This window comes from Alosa pseudoharengus, unplaced genomic scaffold (genome assembly GCF_046254945.1).
Source record: "Alosa pseudoharengus isolate Yale_2024_CS ecotype anadromous, Long Island Sound unplaced genomic scaffold, YU_APseudo_1.1 YU_APseudo_1.1_scf_1, whole genome shotgun sequence".
NCBI classification, from domain to species: domain Eukaryota; kingdom Metazoa; phylum Chordata; class Actinopteri; order Clupeiformes; family Clupeidae; genus Alosa; species Alosa pseudoharengus.
This window is the reverse complement of record NW_027468564.1, coordinates 43,653,195-43,671,060: the sequence shown is the minus strand read 5'-3', so window position 1 is coordinate 43,671,060 and position 17,866 is coordinate 43,653,195. Positions and strand designations below refer to the sequence as shown.

The window sequence follows — 17,866 nt, the reverse complement described above, 5'->3', positions numbered from 1 at the left end:
TCACTGAATAGCATTATGCACACTCAATTCTCACTGGTATCTGCTAGACAACAAGTGCCAAAACATGATTAGTTCATAGATTTCACATGTAAATACATTTCATACAACCCCACCCCCATCTTGCCTGTTCATAATTCTGAGAAATTGTTGAATTGTGTGCATTTGTGCCTGTACGTGTTTGTGTGTGTGTGTGTGTGTGTGTGTGTGTGTGTGTGTGTGTGTGTGCGTGCGTGCATGTGCTTGTGGGTGTGCCTGTGTGTGTGCATGTGCATGCATGCGTACATATATCTACTGTGTGTGTGTGTCATACGTATGATTACTGTGAATGTATGTGTGTGTGTGAATATCTGTTTATGCACATATGTGCATATGGAATTGGTTAACATGACCCCTGGAGGCAAACATATGCAAAAAATTGGTCATCCTAGGCCCTACGGTTCTCAAGATATTCACAGAAAACCGTGTCTGTTGGTGTACTGTCACTAAATGTGCACATAAATTAATTTATTGTATGGCCCCCCATGAACGAAGGCATGCATTCAGAGAGTGTCATAATGATCCTACAATTTCAATTTCGTGCAGTTTTGACCATGTCAGCCAGAGATATTGTGATTACAACACCTAATTTTTTGCTTTTTAATTTTTAACTAGGTGGTGCTATACATGCATTGAGTGGTAATGGGATGGGTTGACTTGACCCCTTAAAGGAACACGCCACCCAAAATCAGTAGTAATATATGTTCTTACCTTAACTTTCATGAGTTGAGTCGTACCTCTCCCGCGTCGGTATGTGCACTCAAATGCTCTGGCGCGCGGCGCGAATGTGTTAGCATGTTGCTATGCTAGCGGGCTCTGCCGTGGCCGTAGAGAGAGTAAGATGGCATTAATCAAACACATCCACATTTTCGCTACTTAAATACAGTTGCACAAGTAGTTGATTAAAAATGTTAGGGCACACAACATGAAACGTGACGATTTTCCAAGCGAATAAACAGGAGAACTACAATGTCTGGCGCAATAGCACTTGGGAGTACTTCGACCTAGGTAGTAATATTAATTAACACCTAATTGTAGATCCTATCCACCACAGAGTTTAGAATCCATGCTTGATCGACCCCTCAGCCTCCCACTCCCCTCTGAGGGAGAGAGAGGCACACACAGATGCGCTGATGGGCTATATTATAACATTGCTGTGTTTATAATGTATATGGGATGTTATGATGCGGCGCTGCTGACGTGAGGCTAGAAAGCACATTGGCTATGTTGTAGCCTATAGAATATCAGCAGCAAACTCAGTCTCCGTCTTGCAAAACAGTCTCCAAATAAAACGCACATCGGCCTGTTGCCTAGCCTAATTCTGTGTGCCAATATAGCCTATCGTCCCAATGCTTGATTGCATTGCATTCTCCACATTTTTAGCTAAATTCTCATGTACCATATCGGCGTTTTTGTTCAGTGAATCTTTTGTAAATTGCTTTACAATAGCGTCGGGCCCTTGTCAGCAGCCTTCGGCTTGACTCTTGCCACTATTCACTCCTTCGTCTTCAACATTCCCTGTAGAATTCTCAATATTTTTGGCCTCAATGTGTCCAGTTACATAGTCTGTTCTTAGTCTTGGATTTTGTGAAATAAATGTCTAAATATCACCTGTTTGCTGCAGCTTCGGTCTGCACGTCCTTTTAAAACAGCATCTTTTTCTCTCTCGAGCATTTAATCTGCTGCCGGCTTGTCTCTCCACGTCGTCCAAAATGCTTGATTGCATTGCATTCTCCAATTTTTAGCTACATTTTCATGTACCAAATTTTCATGTACCACAACTTGTCAGCAGCCTTCGGCTTGCCTCTTGCCACTATTCACTCCTTCTTCTTCCGATGTAATTTCTGAGTCATCTACAAGATGTTTACACACACACACACACACTCACCTCAGTAAATAGAACCAACTTGACGTTGACTTCAACCTGTGCTATATACTAGATGAGACTGCCTGGGTTATTTTGTTTCGATATCAAACACATAGTAATTGTAGCCTTCAGGGAATAGGCATTTAAAAGAGAGACAGAGAGTGATATGACTATATGACTTCTACAAGCTATTGCACTGTCTGTCTGAAAAAGACGCGCTTTCTTCCGATGCAGTCAAAATGAATGGGAGTCTTCAGAACAGGCTTGTCATAGTGTCAACCTGACATGCCAGTGCGTAAAGTAATGTGAATGACTTATTTTATCAAGGAATTCTTTCTTTTTGCAAAAAATAAAGTACAATAGGCATTAATTAGTAGGCCAGCAGCATGTTGAAAGTATGTGCCAAATTGCGTTTTTTATTACAATGACAAAATTGTAAAAGGATGTGACCGAAGCTGAGGCAAGCCTGGCAATAGGCCTAGGCCCGACGGTAATTGTAAAGCAATTTACAAAAGACTCACTGAACAAAAACGCTGATGTGGTACATGAAAATTTAGCTAAAAATGTGGAGAATGCAATGCAATCAAGCATTTTGGAAGACGTGGAGAGACAAGCCGGCAGCAGATTAAATGCTCGAGAGAGAAAAAGATGCTGTTTTAAAAGGACGTACAGACCGAAGCTGCAGCAAACAGGTGATATTTAGACATTTATTTCACAAAATCCAAGACTAAGAACAGACTATGTAACTGGACACATTGAGGCCAAAAATATTGAGAATTCTACAGGGAATGTTGAAGACGAAGGAGTGAATAGTGGCAAGAGTCAAGCCGAAGGCTGCTGACAAGGGCCCGACGCTATTGTAAAGCAATTTACAAAAGATTCACTGAACAAAAACGCTGATATGGTAGGCCTACATGAGAATTTAGCTAAAAATGTGGAGAATGCAATGCAATCAAGCATTTTGGACGATAGGCTATATTGGCACACAGAATAGGCTAGGCAACAGGCCGATGTGCGTTTTATTTGGAGACTGTTTTGCAAGACGGAGACTGAGTTTGCTGCTGATATTCTGGGGATATAGGCTACAACATGTGCTTTCTAGCCTCACGTCAGCAGCGCCGCATCCCATAGGCTACATTAAAAACATCCCATATACATTATAAACACAGCAATGTTATAATATAGCCCATCAGCGCATCTCTAGTGTGTGTGCCTCTCTCTCGCTCAGAGGGGAGTGGGAGGCTGAGGGGTCGATCAAGCATGGATTCTAAACTCTGTGGTGGATAGGATCTACAATTAGGTGTTAATTAATATTACTACCTAGGTCGAAGTACTCCCAAGTGCTATTGCGCCAGACATTGTAGTTCTCCTGTTTATTCGCTTGGAAAATCGTCACGTTTCATGTTGTGTGCCCTAACATTTTTAATCAACTACTTGTGCAACTGTATTTAAGTAGCGAAAATGTGGATGTGTTTGATTAATGCCATCTTACTCTCTCTACGGCCACGGCAGAGCCCGCTAGCATAGCAACATGCTAACACATTCGCGCCGCGCGCCAGAGCGTTTGAGTGCACATACCGACGCGGGAGAGGTACGACTCAACTCGTGAAAGTTAAGGTAAGAACATATATTACTACTGATTTTGGGTGGCGTGTTCCTTTAAGACCAACACACAAAAAAAGGTGGTCCTCCTAGGCCCTACGGTTCTCGAGATATTCACAGAAAACTGTCCGGCCACCTACAGGCCAGTTGGTGTACAGTAACATAAATTAATTTATTGTATGGCCGCCCATGAACGGAATTCCACGAAACTTGGCGTGCCTTCAGAGGGTGTCATAATGATCCTACACTTCCAATTTCGTGCAGTTTTGACTATGTTAGGTCACAGATACCTGCGATTACAACACCTCATTTTTACTTTTTTGTGTTTAACTAGGTGGCGCTATACATGAAATGAGTAGTTATGGAATGGGTTGACATGGCCCTTTGAGATCAACATACAAAAAAAATGGTCCTCCTAAACCCTACGGTTCTCGAGATATTCACTGAAAACTGTGTCTGCCCTACCCTCCTTTCGGGGGGTCCAGTCCAGTGGGGGGGCTACAGATCAAAACGAAAAAAGATGGTTCCATGCTATCCATGTGGGGTTACATGCCCACCAAGTTTCGTGTACCCCCGGTCTTACAGTGTCCCGGGAATCCTTGTTGGTGTACGGTCACTAAATGTACACATACATTATTTTATTGTAAGGCCCCCCATGAACGAAAAATGATGGTTCCATGCTATCCATGTGGGGTTACATGCCCACCAAGTTTCGTGTACCCCGGTCTTTCAGTGTTAGACAAGAACCCAGTGCTACCCAGCGTGGAGTGGGATCAGTTCTTCTCAGATTTCATGAAAGGAGAAGGTGAGAGGCTCAGGTGTCACACATATCTACTGTAAGTGCAGACAATCCCTATCTCAGCAATGAACGGTCAAAATGTAAGCTATATTATATATTAAACTACATTATATCGTCAATGTCCAAATACAATGATAAATACATAAATCCACATTGTGGTAAGTGGAACTAGCCCTTGTTTTGGAGAACAGTACAGATACTCATCTACAGCAGACCAGGTCATTGTGTGCACAACCATTACAAAGGTGTGGGCTTTTTTAGTAGCGTGAAACTCACAGGATGTGTATCATGTAATTCTAGATGAATTGGCAGTTTAATTTTTACACTGAAGGGTAATATGCTTTCAAGTAAGGCTCTTAACTTTATCAAAGGCTAACACACCTTAAGTTCATTATCGATAAAATCCACTGCTGTCAAGTTCTAGTTCAACTTAAATTTATTTCTTTGTCCCAAATGGGCAATTTGATTACAGACAGGATCACATACCACACACCAATAGACACAACCAGAGCCATAGAGAGAAAGAGTTGCGACACTCTTTGATGTCGCCGCCAGTGCAGTCACGTGGTTCGTGTAAACCGCTATAGTTCCAAAACATCATGTCTGCTGCTGTCTGTCATGTTCTTCTATGGGACAGACAGCAGCGATTGCGTTATTTAACGGTAAATATATATCTATAAACATACACCCTACTACTTTTTCAGCTGTTATTGCATGATTACATATTTGTTAATGTCAGTTTTGCATTTTGAGAGGCAGGGTGACAACGAAAAAGCTGTATATTACTTAGATACGTTTTACATTTTTGGAGGGAAAAGCTTCCCACCCAGCACACAACGTCTTTTGGACGTTGATATCTGGGCTAAATCCCGTCGGTCCGTTATGGCCGTGATTTCAACCAAAATTAGACGTAGAAAATCAGTCTTTGTTTGGCCGGTCCATTCTGGTCTAAATAAAGACGTCTTTTAGACGTCTGTTTCAGACCACATATCAACCAACTCAATACTGTTATAAATTAATTTAATCTCTTGGTAGCCATTTTAATTTTGGTCTGTTTTCATAGTTGTTGCTACCAAAATGGCGGTGTTATTAACAAAATTAATGTTCTTCTGGTTAATAACGGAAAGGAACAGCCTTGTTGCAGGACGAGTTGGAATGCTGTAACTTAGAATCTTGATGACAAGAACGACTTCGAACGCGATACAGCCAATCATGTTCAAGCGCGGGAACTCTCCGTTTTGGTAAATGCATTTCTAAAACCGTTAGAGCTGTGGGTTTTGAGAAAGCTGGAGAGCGGTCAGAGATATAGCGTAGTGAGCGATTTTGTAATAGTGGTAGATTATATAGTAGATTCATACATTAATAGCTTAATAGATAATAGAATAATAGTTATATATCGATATTATACTTAATAGTAATCATTTTTCCATAAATTAATTTGTTCCTGTTCGTCTGTTTGTGTACTCCTGTTACCCTATTCCCCTATTCCAGGATAAATACAATCATCATTTTCCAGGTGAGTTATAGTGTTCATTTATGAATTTAAATAGTTTAATTTCTTAGGTTTTCACTAATACAGATGACGTGAGCCTGCTAGCTGCTAATGACATTACCGGACTCTAACGTTACATGGCTGGCTAATACTAGCGCTAGCTAGCTGCTCAAACTAGCAACGTTTCTCAAAGTGTCTTAGACAAGGTCTTGATAGCTAACCTTGCCAGTAACGTTAGCACCGAACTAACGTTAGCTACCGATACACCTGGCAAACCATTATGAGTATATATGCATGTTCCTGATCTGGCAGACATTAACGGGTGCATCACTGCATCATATCATAGTGTTTGCCACTGACTTTGGCGCCATTATCTAAAATTTGATTAGAAAAAAATATGTTTGCCATCCCAAAGCATACCAGAGGCACGGGAAGATATTTTCGGCGGGGGGATTCCACGGTCCATTTGCGGCTTGCATCCTTTCTGTTTTTGTTGTTTAGAAAACGTTTTATACTATGCTTGAATTCTTAGGCTTAGTTAATGCATTAGGTAGGTGTAAACATTGTTTGCTTTTAATCCATAATCGTTTTTCCATAAATTAATTTGTTCCTGTTCGTCTGTTCGTGTACTCCTGTTCCCCTCTTCTCCCATTCCAGGATAACTACAGAAATCATCATTTTTCAGGTGAGTTATAGCGTTAATTTATGCATTTAAATAGTTTCATTTCTTAGGTTTTCACTAATACAGATGACGTGAGCCTGCTAGCTGCTAATGACATTACCGGACTCTACGTTACATGACTGGCTAAAGCCACTCAAACTAGCAACGTTTCTCAACGTGTCTTAGACAAGGTCTTGATAGCTAACCTTGCCTGTAACTTTAGCACCGAACTAACGTTACGCTTGGCAAACCATTATGAGTATATGTGCATGTTCCTGATCTGGCAGACATTAACGGGTGCATTACTGCATTCTATCATAGTTAGTGTTTCCCACTGACTTTGGCGCCATTATGGAATGTGAAAAAATATGTTTGCCATCCCAAAGCATACCAGAGACGCGGCATATTTTCGGCTGGGGGTGCGGGGGGATTCCACGGTCCATTTGCGGCTTGCATCCTTTCTGCTTTTGTTGTTTAGAAAGCGTTGGTATTGAAGTCTTAGGCTAAATGCATTAGGTAGGTCTAAACATTGTTTGTTTTTAATCCACCACACAAATAGCCAGATACAGATTCTGGAATTGCATGCGTGCATTCTAAATCTCTCTCCAAAATGTGCCCGTTCTGTGGGCTTGCAGGCAAAGTAGTTCTGCTGTGCTGCATAGTTGAACGAAAACATTTGTTTATTGTAGCCTACAGAAAAATATAAATAACCTACTGTCAAGCGGTCAATTGGTTACAGTGCAGTCAAGAGTTGGAAGTAGCCTAGGGCAAATTAATTTACGAACCAGAACGTGGGCCATACAATTACCTAAGCCTCTATTGTAAAAACGTCCGCTAGATAAGACAGTTTAAATCGCCAACGACATTGTTTTAGCAGTAGCCTACCCTAGGCTACAGATTATTTCTTTAAAGTAATTACTCCACTACTGGCTCATTTATCAAACGGGTGCTTTCACTCGTCCTCTGCAAATTAAGCTACAGGTAGTTCGGTGTGAATAAATTCGGGTTTGCGATTGACAACATTGTGATAAGTAGGCTATACTAACTTTGCAAAGTTAATGCATCAATTTTGAACTCAGTTGTGTAGGCTACACCGCGCCAGTTGTAATCTGCATGAACAGTCCTTCTCAAGCCACTGATTTGATTTGCGTAGGGGAGATGTGGGCTGAAGCCAACCTGTTTGAGTGAACAGTGCAGCTAGTAGCCCGGTCTTTTCTGACAGTCCGTTTCAGTAGCAACTAGACTTTTTGACGTTCGCTATCGCATAATTTAGGACTTACTACTATGTAATGTAGTACTACTATATAGGCCTACATTACATACTGTAGGGATAACGTCCGCCGAGGTGTCCCGTTATTCACAATTAATGGACGAGGCTGAGGCAAAGAACTCCTGAGCGCAGCACCCGAGTTTGTAGGCTAACTAGTAGGCTAAACAGCATATCACTAACGTGCATCATCAATCGGGAATTCGCTAAATGAAGTGGGTGCTTTACTTATTGATCCGGATCAAAGAGACAATAGATTACAAAGTGGTGTATTTGTAACTTAAGGGTAGATGATTGTGATTCATTGCAACTTCAGCAAACAGCATATCACTAACGTGCATCAATCGGAAATTAGCTAAATGAAGGAAGTGGGTGCTTTACTTATTGATCCGGTTATAGCTTACAAAGTGATGCTTTTGTAACTTCAGTGTAGATGATTGTGATTCATTGTAACTTCAGCAATGTAAGGTACCTTCCTTACCTTCAAAAAATAGCTCCTTACAGCTGAAGCCCAGTCTACAGTCTGCCTCAGTGAGAATCCTAAACTTTCTCTGTGTTCAGTTACATAATGTTTCTCTGTGTATCCCTTACATAATGTAGGTCATCATAAATGGACTACAAAAGTAGTCACGTGACTTTACCCTTCCACTTACTCACGGTAGCATGGTTTGTTTATTAGCCTGGTTAGCATTGACACTTAACACTTACTGCCAGCTCTTCATGTGAGTAGGAGCACAACACTACATCGCGCTCCGTTATTACAAAAAATATGTTAAGCCAGTCAAGCCAATTGCCCGTTTTGATCAGTTTGAGATGAAGCGCCCTAGTGGTGACGTCGCATGCAACTGTAGTTTGTTATCACCATGTTACAAAAAAAAACTCAAAACAATTCAACTGATCCTAAAAATAAGGTATGACCACAAGAAGCAATAGAGGTGACCCCAGTGCATAGCAAATGGAAGGCATTAAATTAAGTTCCCAATGTGCACCGAGATATATTTTTTCTAAAAAAAAAAAAAAAAATCTCATCCACTCCACTAAAATCTAGGAACGCAACCAGTAGGTGGCGATGTGATTACTTTCCCTCCCTATAAGTCATTATATGAGAGATATGTGAGTAACACCGGAATGGACGTTACAGTTCTTCAGTAACTGTAACAAGTTACTGAAATTTGAATTCTAATGCGCTACCTACTTAGTTACTCAATAAAGTAACTAAATTACAATACATTTGCAGTAATGTTACTTTGTAGGCTAACTTGTTACCCCCAACACTGGTCGTTGTGTGTGATTGTGAGTGTATGCTGAATTGTAATCATGTCAAGACAAATCTGATTGGCCAGTACACTGAAGATAAATTAAATAATTTTCAAATTACTAAAATTATCCCTCTCTTAATCCCACACCCCAAACATGACATACAATATGTCGTGGAACAGAAACAACAACCAGAGATATGCCTATGGCAAGTTGTGGATGTGTTTGTATAGTCTTCCACTACAATCTTTGACGTTAATTAGCATGTTTTATATTGAGGTTGTTAATTAGCTAGAGGATTAAAAAGGTCATTTCAAAAATTCCCCTCTTGAAACAAATAACAGGATAGTATTTTTGTACAGTTTAATCTATACTCCAAGCTCATAATGGCTGTGTGAGAGAGCATAACCCGAAAGACATGATATAGCCTACCTAAAGTAGCCAGTAAAATAAAGTATAAACATTACAGTATGATGACCCAACCACCCCCCAACCCCCATAGTTTTAGAAAATTCTGTGGGAAACACTGCAAAGTTAGTCCAGCAGTTAGATAATGTTGACAGTTGCTTCATTTTATTAAGCAATATGTCGTTTAATACAGTTGATCATTCACAGATAAAAGTAGGTAGCTAGTCAAACATTAGGAAATATAATTTTTCAGACATTTTGTTGGTGATCCAAAACACCATCTGGAATTTGTGAAATAAGTGACCCTACTACTTTGCCGGAGATTCTTTTTAGTAATTTCCCATGCTGCACTGCATCTTACTGGACATGACCAAAGCATGCAAACCTCAAAAACACAATACTACATTGTATGATTTGTTTCTTGTTTCAGTTTGTGGTCTAAAAACTATGGATTCGCTCTACCTCAGGAACTGGAGAAGGGTTGAGTCAACCATAAAGCAGTGGGCTACTGAGGATGAAGAGAACTCAATGGAGTCAGAGTCCACTCACGATGATGACATCAGCAACATTGATACGGCTAGTGGCAGTGATGACGAGGGATGTGACAGAGAGGCTGTGTGGCTTGAATCTGAAAACGAAACAGAGGCAACGTCGGAAAGTGATCTTGGGAGTGACTTGGCAGATTGGGCATTGGCTAACAAACTTACCCATAAGTCAGTAAATGAGCTGTTGCACATTCTACAACGACATGGACATGAAAATTTGCCAAGGGACTCGAGGACCCTTCTGTCAACTCCAAAAGTAGTGAGCTTGCAGGAGCGATGTAATGGCCGCTACATTTACTATGGTTTAGAGAGAGGCACACAAAGAGCACTTCAACAGTCTCCTGCCTGTATAGACCGAATTTCCTTGTGCATAAATGTGGATGGTGTGCCAATTTTCAAGTCAAGTGGGACTCAGTTCTGGCCCATCCTGGCAAAGGCAGAGGAATTAGAGCCATTCATAGTCGCACTTTACAGTGGCACATCCAAGCCTGAGCCTCTACAAGAGTACTTAAAAGACTTGGTGGAAGACATCAATAATCTCTCAACTAGTGGCTTTCAATATAACGGGGCAATTGTGAAAATTACGGTCAAAGCCTTCATCTGTGATGCCCCAGCAAGGGCTTTTCTTAAAAACATCATTTATCATACAGGCTATAATAGCTGTGAGAGGTGTGAGGAGCTGGGTGAATGGAAAGGAAGAGTGGTGTTCAACTCAAAAGAGAAATTCCCTAGTAGGACAGATGAAAAGTTCTGCCAGGTAGCCTACAAAGGACACCAAAATGGAGAGACCCCACTGTTAAGAGCAGGAGTACCATGTGTGACGTCATTCGTCCTTGATTATATGCACCTTGTGTGCCTTGGTGTTGTAAGGCGAATTCTGCATTTTCTCTGCCGTGTGACCAACCCCCGGAAACTATCTACCAGGCAGAGATCTGAATTGTCTACAAGACTTGTAGGGCTAAGAAATGAAATGCCAAGTGAGATGGCAAGGAAGCCCAGGGCAGTCACCGAGTTGGATCGATGGAAGGCGACAGAGTTCCGCCAGTTCCTTCTTTACACGGGACCTGTGGTCCTTGATGGACTGGTTGATCAAGATGTGTACGATCATTTTCTCTGTCTGACAGTGGGAATGTCCATCCTGCTTACCACCGATGCCGACAGGAGGAACACTCTACTCCAATATGCAGCTGACCTGCTGACCTATTTTGTTAACAGTTGTCAAGATATCTATGGAGACAGATTCACAGTCTACAATGTGCATGCGTTAAAGCACATTCATGAGGATGTTGCACATTTCAGTTGCTCTTTGAATGAGATTTCTGCTTTTCCATTTGAGAATTTCATGCAAACCATCAAGAAAATGGTCAGAACAAGTCATGATCCGCTGACTCAAGTGGCAAAGCGACTGGCAGAGAGGCAGGATCTGCAGGGGGCAAAATCAAAACAGGCCAAAGAAAGACTTACCGTTTCAGTGAGGCCCAAGGATGCCTGCTTCGTCCTAGGGGACAAGAGTGTGGCCATCATAGAAGAAGTTGGAGAAAATGGAAATTTCAATTGCAGATTTATTCCTGAAAAGCACACGTCAAACCTTTTCATAACGCCATGTGAATCAAAGCTGATAGATATAGCATTTATTGGCAATACCACATACCGCATGGCAAGGACAAAAATCCTTCAATCCAGTGACCTAAAGAGGAAAGCTGTGTGCATCCCATACAGAGGGGGGCATGCAATTTTTCCACTTCTGCATAATTGAACAATGAGGTACAGTGTTTCCCACAGAAAATTAGTTAGTCAAGGTGGGGGTGTGCAGGGTTCTGATGGGGATGTTAGTCCGCATCACTAAATAATATAGGAATCCTGTCGCGCCACTATTTTTTATATTGTGTTCAGTATAAGTCTGTTGCATAATAACTCTACTTTTATTTGTTTCAGATTATGGCGTTTGCGAGGGCTGTGTGGCAGGAGGGCGATAACGTTTTTGAAGGGGTGCTGCCAATAAATTGGATTGACGAAGAAAGGAAAGTCCTCAGATGGCCAAAAAAGGGACGGGCGTCAGCCTGGAAAAACAAAACAAATCCAGCTGGAGACTGGCTGGACTTTCCCCTCATAAAAATAAAATTTACTTCAGGTATGTGATGCTTAAGGCGAGACACGGCAGGTGAAAACATCGATTTTTCATGACCTGGTCAAATTTGAGATTTTGGGCTAGTTTACATCCATGTCATTTTTCACACTGCTATAAAGAAAATTTCCAAATAACACATGTCGGTTGGTTTACATGACTTTGCAACTTCTGACTTTTTTACAGAAAGTGAAAAGGAGTGCACTGAGTTTAATTATACATCGTCAGCACAGACAGATTCAGAAGACCCTCCAGAACTGGGGAAAAGGGCAATAAAAAGAAAGCAATTTTCTGATTGTATTGAAGGCAAGCATACTAACAGCTGTTTGTAATCCATCACATTCCAAATGTTGAAACATTTGTATTCCTGGAATGTAAATTAACTTTTGTTGTAATTCATTAGAACCTGAACTCTCAGATGAAGAACCCAGACCCAAAAAAAGTGAGTCTGTGCACCTTTCTTAAATTTTTATTGTTTTTGCACATCGCCAGGGTTGTTTAATGTAAAAAGTCTTAAATATGTCTTTGCCAAACAAATACTGTTTGCGACATGAATACTTTCTCTGTTTCTATGTAGGCAAAAGCACAGGACTGCTCAGCAAGCCACCAAAGCCACCAAATATGACTAATGGTAAGTCAAGTGGACTAGTTAAGAATGTCAAAAGAAATCCAAATCAGTTAGCAGGGAGAGAGTTCAACATTTTTTGGCATGATCATTTATATTTGTTACAGAGACACCCAGTGTCAGAAACCAATCTGAGGACCAGACCTATTTGGATAATACCCAAACTCTAGATTCATCATATAGTAAGTTTGCCTAAATGGACTAAAAAAAGAAATGTATGGATGAATCACTCAATTCAACATGTTCTCTCACTTTGTCACAGCCCACCCCCAGAGGAGCCCCTCCCCCTCCAATCATTCTGATGTTGGGGGTGAGTCCTGGCAGGATAGCTCACCTTCATCTCCAAGGAGTAAGTTAACCGAATTGAACTCAAGAATAAAGTGCCTACTTTATGTCCACTTTCACCACTTTCTGTCTAACACACGACCCCAACATGTTCCCTGTCTCTCACTCTTGTCACAGACCAGTCCATAAGGAGCCCCTCTCCCTCATCCAGGAGCCCCTCTCCCTCATCCAGTCATTCCGGGAACCACAGAGGAGGCTCCCATTCTGGTGGTCCTCCTAGAGCCTCAAACAGTAAGTTGGCCTGAATGAACTGAAGCAAAGAATGCTGTCTGAACGTTACTGTATAACACACAACCCCAACATGTTCCCTGTCTCTCACTCTTGTCACAGACCAGTCCATGAGGAGTCCCTCTCCCTCATCCAGTCATTCCGGGAACCACAGAGGAGGCTCCCATTCTGGTGGTCCTCCTAGAGCCTCAAACAGTAAGTTGGCCTGAATGAACTGAAGCAAAGAATGCTGTCTGAACGTTACTGTATAGCACACAAGCCCAACATGTTCCCTGTCTCTCACTCTTGTCACAGGCCAGTCCATAAGGACCCCCTCTCTCTCATCCAGTCATTCCGGGAACCACAGAGGAGGCTCTCGTCCTGGTGGTTCTTCTCGAGCCTCAAACAGTAAGTTGGCCTAAATGAACTGAAGCAAAGAATGCTGTCTGAACGTTACTGTATAGCACACAAGCCCAACATGTTCCCCGTCTCTCACTCTTGTCACAGGCCAGTCCATGAGGAGTCCCTCTCCCTCATCCAGTCATTCCGGGAACCACAGAGGAGGCTCTCATCCTGGTGGTTCTTCTCGAAGTTCAAACAGTAAGTTGACCTAAATGAATTGAAGGAAAGAATGCCGTTTGAACCTTATTGTCTAGCACAGTGGCACAGTGGTTCTCAAAGTGTGGTCCAGGGACCACTGGTTGCTTAAGATGTTGTTCTTTGAACACAAAGAGGCTCCCGTTCTGGTGGTTCTCCTCGAGCCTCAAACAGTAAGTAAATGAACTGAAGCAAAAGATGCTGTCTGAACGTTACTGTCTAGAACACGACCCCAATATGTTCCCTGTCTCTTACTCTTGTCACAGGCCAGTCCATGAGGAGTCCCTCTCCCTCACCCAGGAACCACAGAGGTTCCCGTCCTGGTGGTTCTCCTTTAGCTTCAAACAGTAAGTTGATCTAAAATTAATGAATGTGTCTGTATAGCACATAACACTTAATCTAACATTTTCAATGTCTGATGTTCTTGTCACAGGCATCAGGGCCCGCTCCCCCAGAGAGAGGAACAGTGTATTCCCCATGGAAAATGACAGTGAGTTTTAAATATTCTTGCTACAACCAGATGTTTGAGCAATCTAGAGCTCTAACCACATTTTTATTGTTGATTTTAATCAGTTCAAATTGGAAATGTGTCAATCTGTTGCATTAAAGTGTAATTCCGGCGAAAATTGACCCAAGGGTGTTTTTCTGCATTAAAACACATCAAATAAGCCGTGGAGACAGTCATTTTCGTTGATCAACCACTACAGAGCTTGGCCATAGCCCCATATAGTGGTTGATCAACGAAAATGACTGTCTCCAGTAGGGCACATTGGCCTGAAAACATGCCATTTTTAAAGGGGCAGGTATGGCTCCAAGGAACTGACTTGAATGTTACAATTTTATCTTTGAAAAGATGGAATGTTCATGTTGCACAATTTAATACAAAACACTGCAGTTAATCTGAGTGAAGATATTCTGGAATACCAGTGTCATGCAGTAATCGTATGTTTACACATATCAGACATGATCCTGAAAGATAGTCTTTGAATTCTATGAATATGGCACTAGATCTAGATGCTAGATTTATCTTACATGTATAACCAAATCACTAGGCTATAGGAAGAGATTGAATAGAAGATAACTAATCCGAAAATGTCACATTTCAGAATTCCAGAGATGTGTGATGAAAAAATTGGTGGAGATCATGGAGGTGGTGAAAAGAATTGAGGCAGACCACCAAAGGGGAGGGACAAACCTATTAAAAACCATGACGACCATGGACGAGGTCCTCATGTTAGAAGACAAGCTCAATCAGGAGGAGGAGAGACAGGCTCTGGTAAGATATCATATACCACTTACCACAACCAATGCAAACTGATGAGGGCATTGATGACGTGTTGTTGTCTTATGCCCTCATCAGTAGGTTATTGACTTAATAATTGGCTTAAGATTCTATATTTACTGTCTATTTACTTCTTTCACAGTTGGCACAGTTAAGCAAGGTCGGTGGGAAGGACATAAAAGACTGTGTTGCAAAAATTTTGAACAGGTATGTTCAGATACAGGGTACAGTACTTCTTGAAAATGTAGTTTTTGCTGTTTAACCTTTATGCTGACCTTATTTGGCCTGTGGCCTCTGATGTTTCAGTCTCTCTTGTGTGCCTTTGTCTATTGCATTGTCTCTTTCCTATTTAATGAAATCCGGATCGGTTTTAAGTATAAGTATAAATACTCTTTTGATCCCGTGAGGGAAATTTGGTCAATCTGTGAAACACACTCAGCACACAGTGAACACACAGTGAGGTGAAGCACACACTAATCCCGTGAGCTGCCTGCTACAACAGTCTGGAATGGCAGGAGACTTGTCATGATTGCTACAACAGCGGCGCTCGGGGAGCAGTGAGGGGTTAGGAGCCTTGCTCAAGGGCACTTCAGCCATTCCTACTGGTCGGGGTTTGAACCGGCAACCCTCCAGTTACAAGTCTGAAGCGCTAACCAGTAGGCCAGGGCCTAATTTTAGTTTTATTGTAGAAAGAATGAACATGAAGTTGTAATCCGATTACCGGGAGTGCACTGCACACATTATAGAGACTCCACAACATAATCTAGTGGAAAAAGTAATCTCATTTTGAATTTGTATATACAAATGTAACTTTATGTGCTAATCTTTTCAGATTGATGACAAATGGCCTGATGTCCCATTTCAATATGATGGGCCATGGTGGGAAGACAGCTTTTAAAGCCATGACTCTCTATGGCGTCCTAACAGGTATGGATCTCTGATACTGGGTTATTTATCTTTCATTTGTTTGTTCAACTTGCACAAACATATTTTGAACAAGGAAGAGTACAGCACGGGCTACACTCTGCATTAACACATTTGTTCATTGTCCATTCATTTCTCAAGTTTGTTAAAGTCTCGATTAGAGCAGTTTCACATGTTCAAGTGCTGAATCTGCTATCTGAGTTGTCTTTGCAATATTGCCACTTCAGCACACCTAGTCTAATGAAAATGTTTTTCTTGTCATTTCAGCTGCTGTTAAAAAATGGAGTGAAAGGGCCACCGACCATGACATCGGGAGAGCTGTGGCAGACCAATTAAAACATGCGCCTGGACGCTCTGGTGGTGGAGGCTTTAAGAACAATTAATAAAGGGATAAAGAAAGCAATCAGTTATTAAAATGTTTTGTTTGACTTATAGGCCTGTAATGATATCAATATTTCAGAATACGATTATCACGACAAAATATATCACAATAACATTATTGTGATATCAATAGTAATCATTATAAGAAAGCAAACACTTAAAGTATATTACATTTCTTATTAAATGTCTCTCTATTCAAAAACATAAAATTTTACAGTACAACTCTCACTTTTTCCCAAATTCCCAAACCAGGTCAACAACAATAGTTATTTTCGACTGAAAAGACAAATTTGAACATGAAATTGAAACTAGGCCTATATATTCCCTGTAGTTATAAATACCTGTAGTTTCATTGTTTCTATAGGCATAATTCTAATTGCAGGTAGGCTATCTGGAATGGCAGGAGACTTGGTCATGGTTGCACAAACTGACAGCTCATGGACAAACGATAGCCTACATAACTTACCTCCTGTCAGAGCAGCTTAATTAGTGATAACATGTGGTGATGCTGTTATGCTTTGATAGCTCATAAATATCACTATACATAGGTATGTTTTAAGCCTACTTATTTATTATTATTTTTTTTACAAAGAAACGTTTAGCATGATCTTCAAATTCATAGTGATGCTATAGGCTATGGGCATCATCATACGAATGCAAGATGGGAGTTACATTACAGCCTACTTTGCATAACATTTCCAATAGGCCATGTTTATGTTAGTTAGGCTAGTTAGTTAATTAATAGAATTAGATACAATCTCTTGATATCGCCTTTTACTGCGCAGCGTACGTGCATTTTCTAGCTGCGGGGCAGAGCAGTATAGAGACTGGTGGATAAATGTTTTTCCATCCCCTGCATTCTCCATCATGTCCGGCATGTTTTCAAGCCTACACAATCAAAAGTTTGGCGTTGCTATGACATCAGGTTTGCGTGTGTGACATTGAAGGGAGCAAGTGAGGAGACATCACGGGAGAGAAGCCTAACAGGAAAGAGCGTTCCGATCGCGTAAAAAACTCACCTGTTGATTTAAATATAGCCTACCATTGTTGTGCTACACGGTAAGTGGGTGCATTGTTTCCACGATATTCATATTATCATGTTTTAATGATCACAAAACTGGTAGGCTATATCGCGACACCCAGCTGACTTGTTTATTTACAAAAGCCTTGTATTCAATTATGTATTTATCATCTTATAGATGATGGGTTAAGTTAGTAAATAGGAAATGCATAATGCACATTTTTAAAAGCCTATAATAGGATAATATAGGCTTATAAATGAATACATAACAGCAATATTTTAGTCGAAAATAGGTCAATGGCAGCACCTAAACAAGACGTGGTTTCAACCAAATATAGGCGTTGAAAAGACGTCTTTCAATAGACGTCTTTTCAACGACCGGGAAAAGACGTCGTTTCACCTTTCACTTTTCAACCAAACTCAAA

At 41.1% G+C, this 17,866-nt stretch overlaps 1 protein-coding gene across 1 annotated transcript; it reads left to right on the top strand.

Annotated features, from left to right (window-relative positions):
- The first annotated feature begins 5,804 nt into the window (after positions 1-5,804).
- LOC143129280 (uncharacterized) lies at positions 5,805-16,495 on the top strand. The gene is made up of 18 exons (XM_076289899.1): positions 5,805-5,820; positions 6,454-6,481; positions 11,870-12,065; positions 12,246-12,365; positions 12,463-12,501; positions 12,637-12,690; positions 12,792-12,866; positions 12,947-13,033; positions 13,147-13,260; positions 13,360-13,452; positions 13,552-13,644; positions 13,744-13,836; positions 14,100-14,180; positions 14,267-14,323; positions 14,940-15,109; positions 15,258-15,322; positions 15,948-16,042; positions 16,307-16,495. The coding sequence occupies exons 3-18, from the start codon at positions 11,873-11,875 to the stop codon at positions 16,420-16,422; spliced, it is 1,545 nt and encodes a 514-aa protein (XP_076146014.1). The 5' UTR covers positions 5,805-5,820; positions 6,454-6,481; positions 11,870-11,872; the 3' UTR covers positions 16,423-16,495.
- Positions 16,496-17,866: the final 1,371 nt, after the last annotated feature.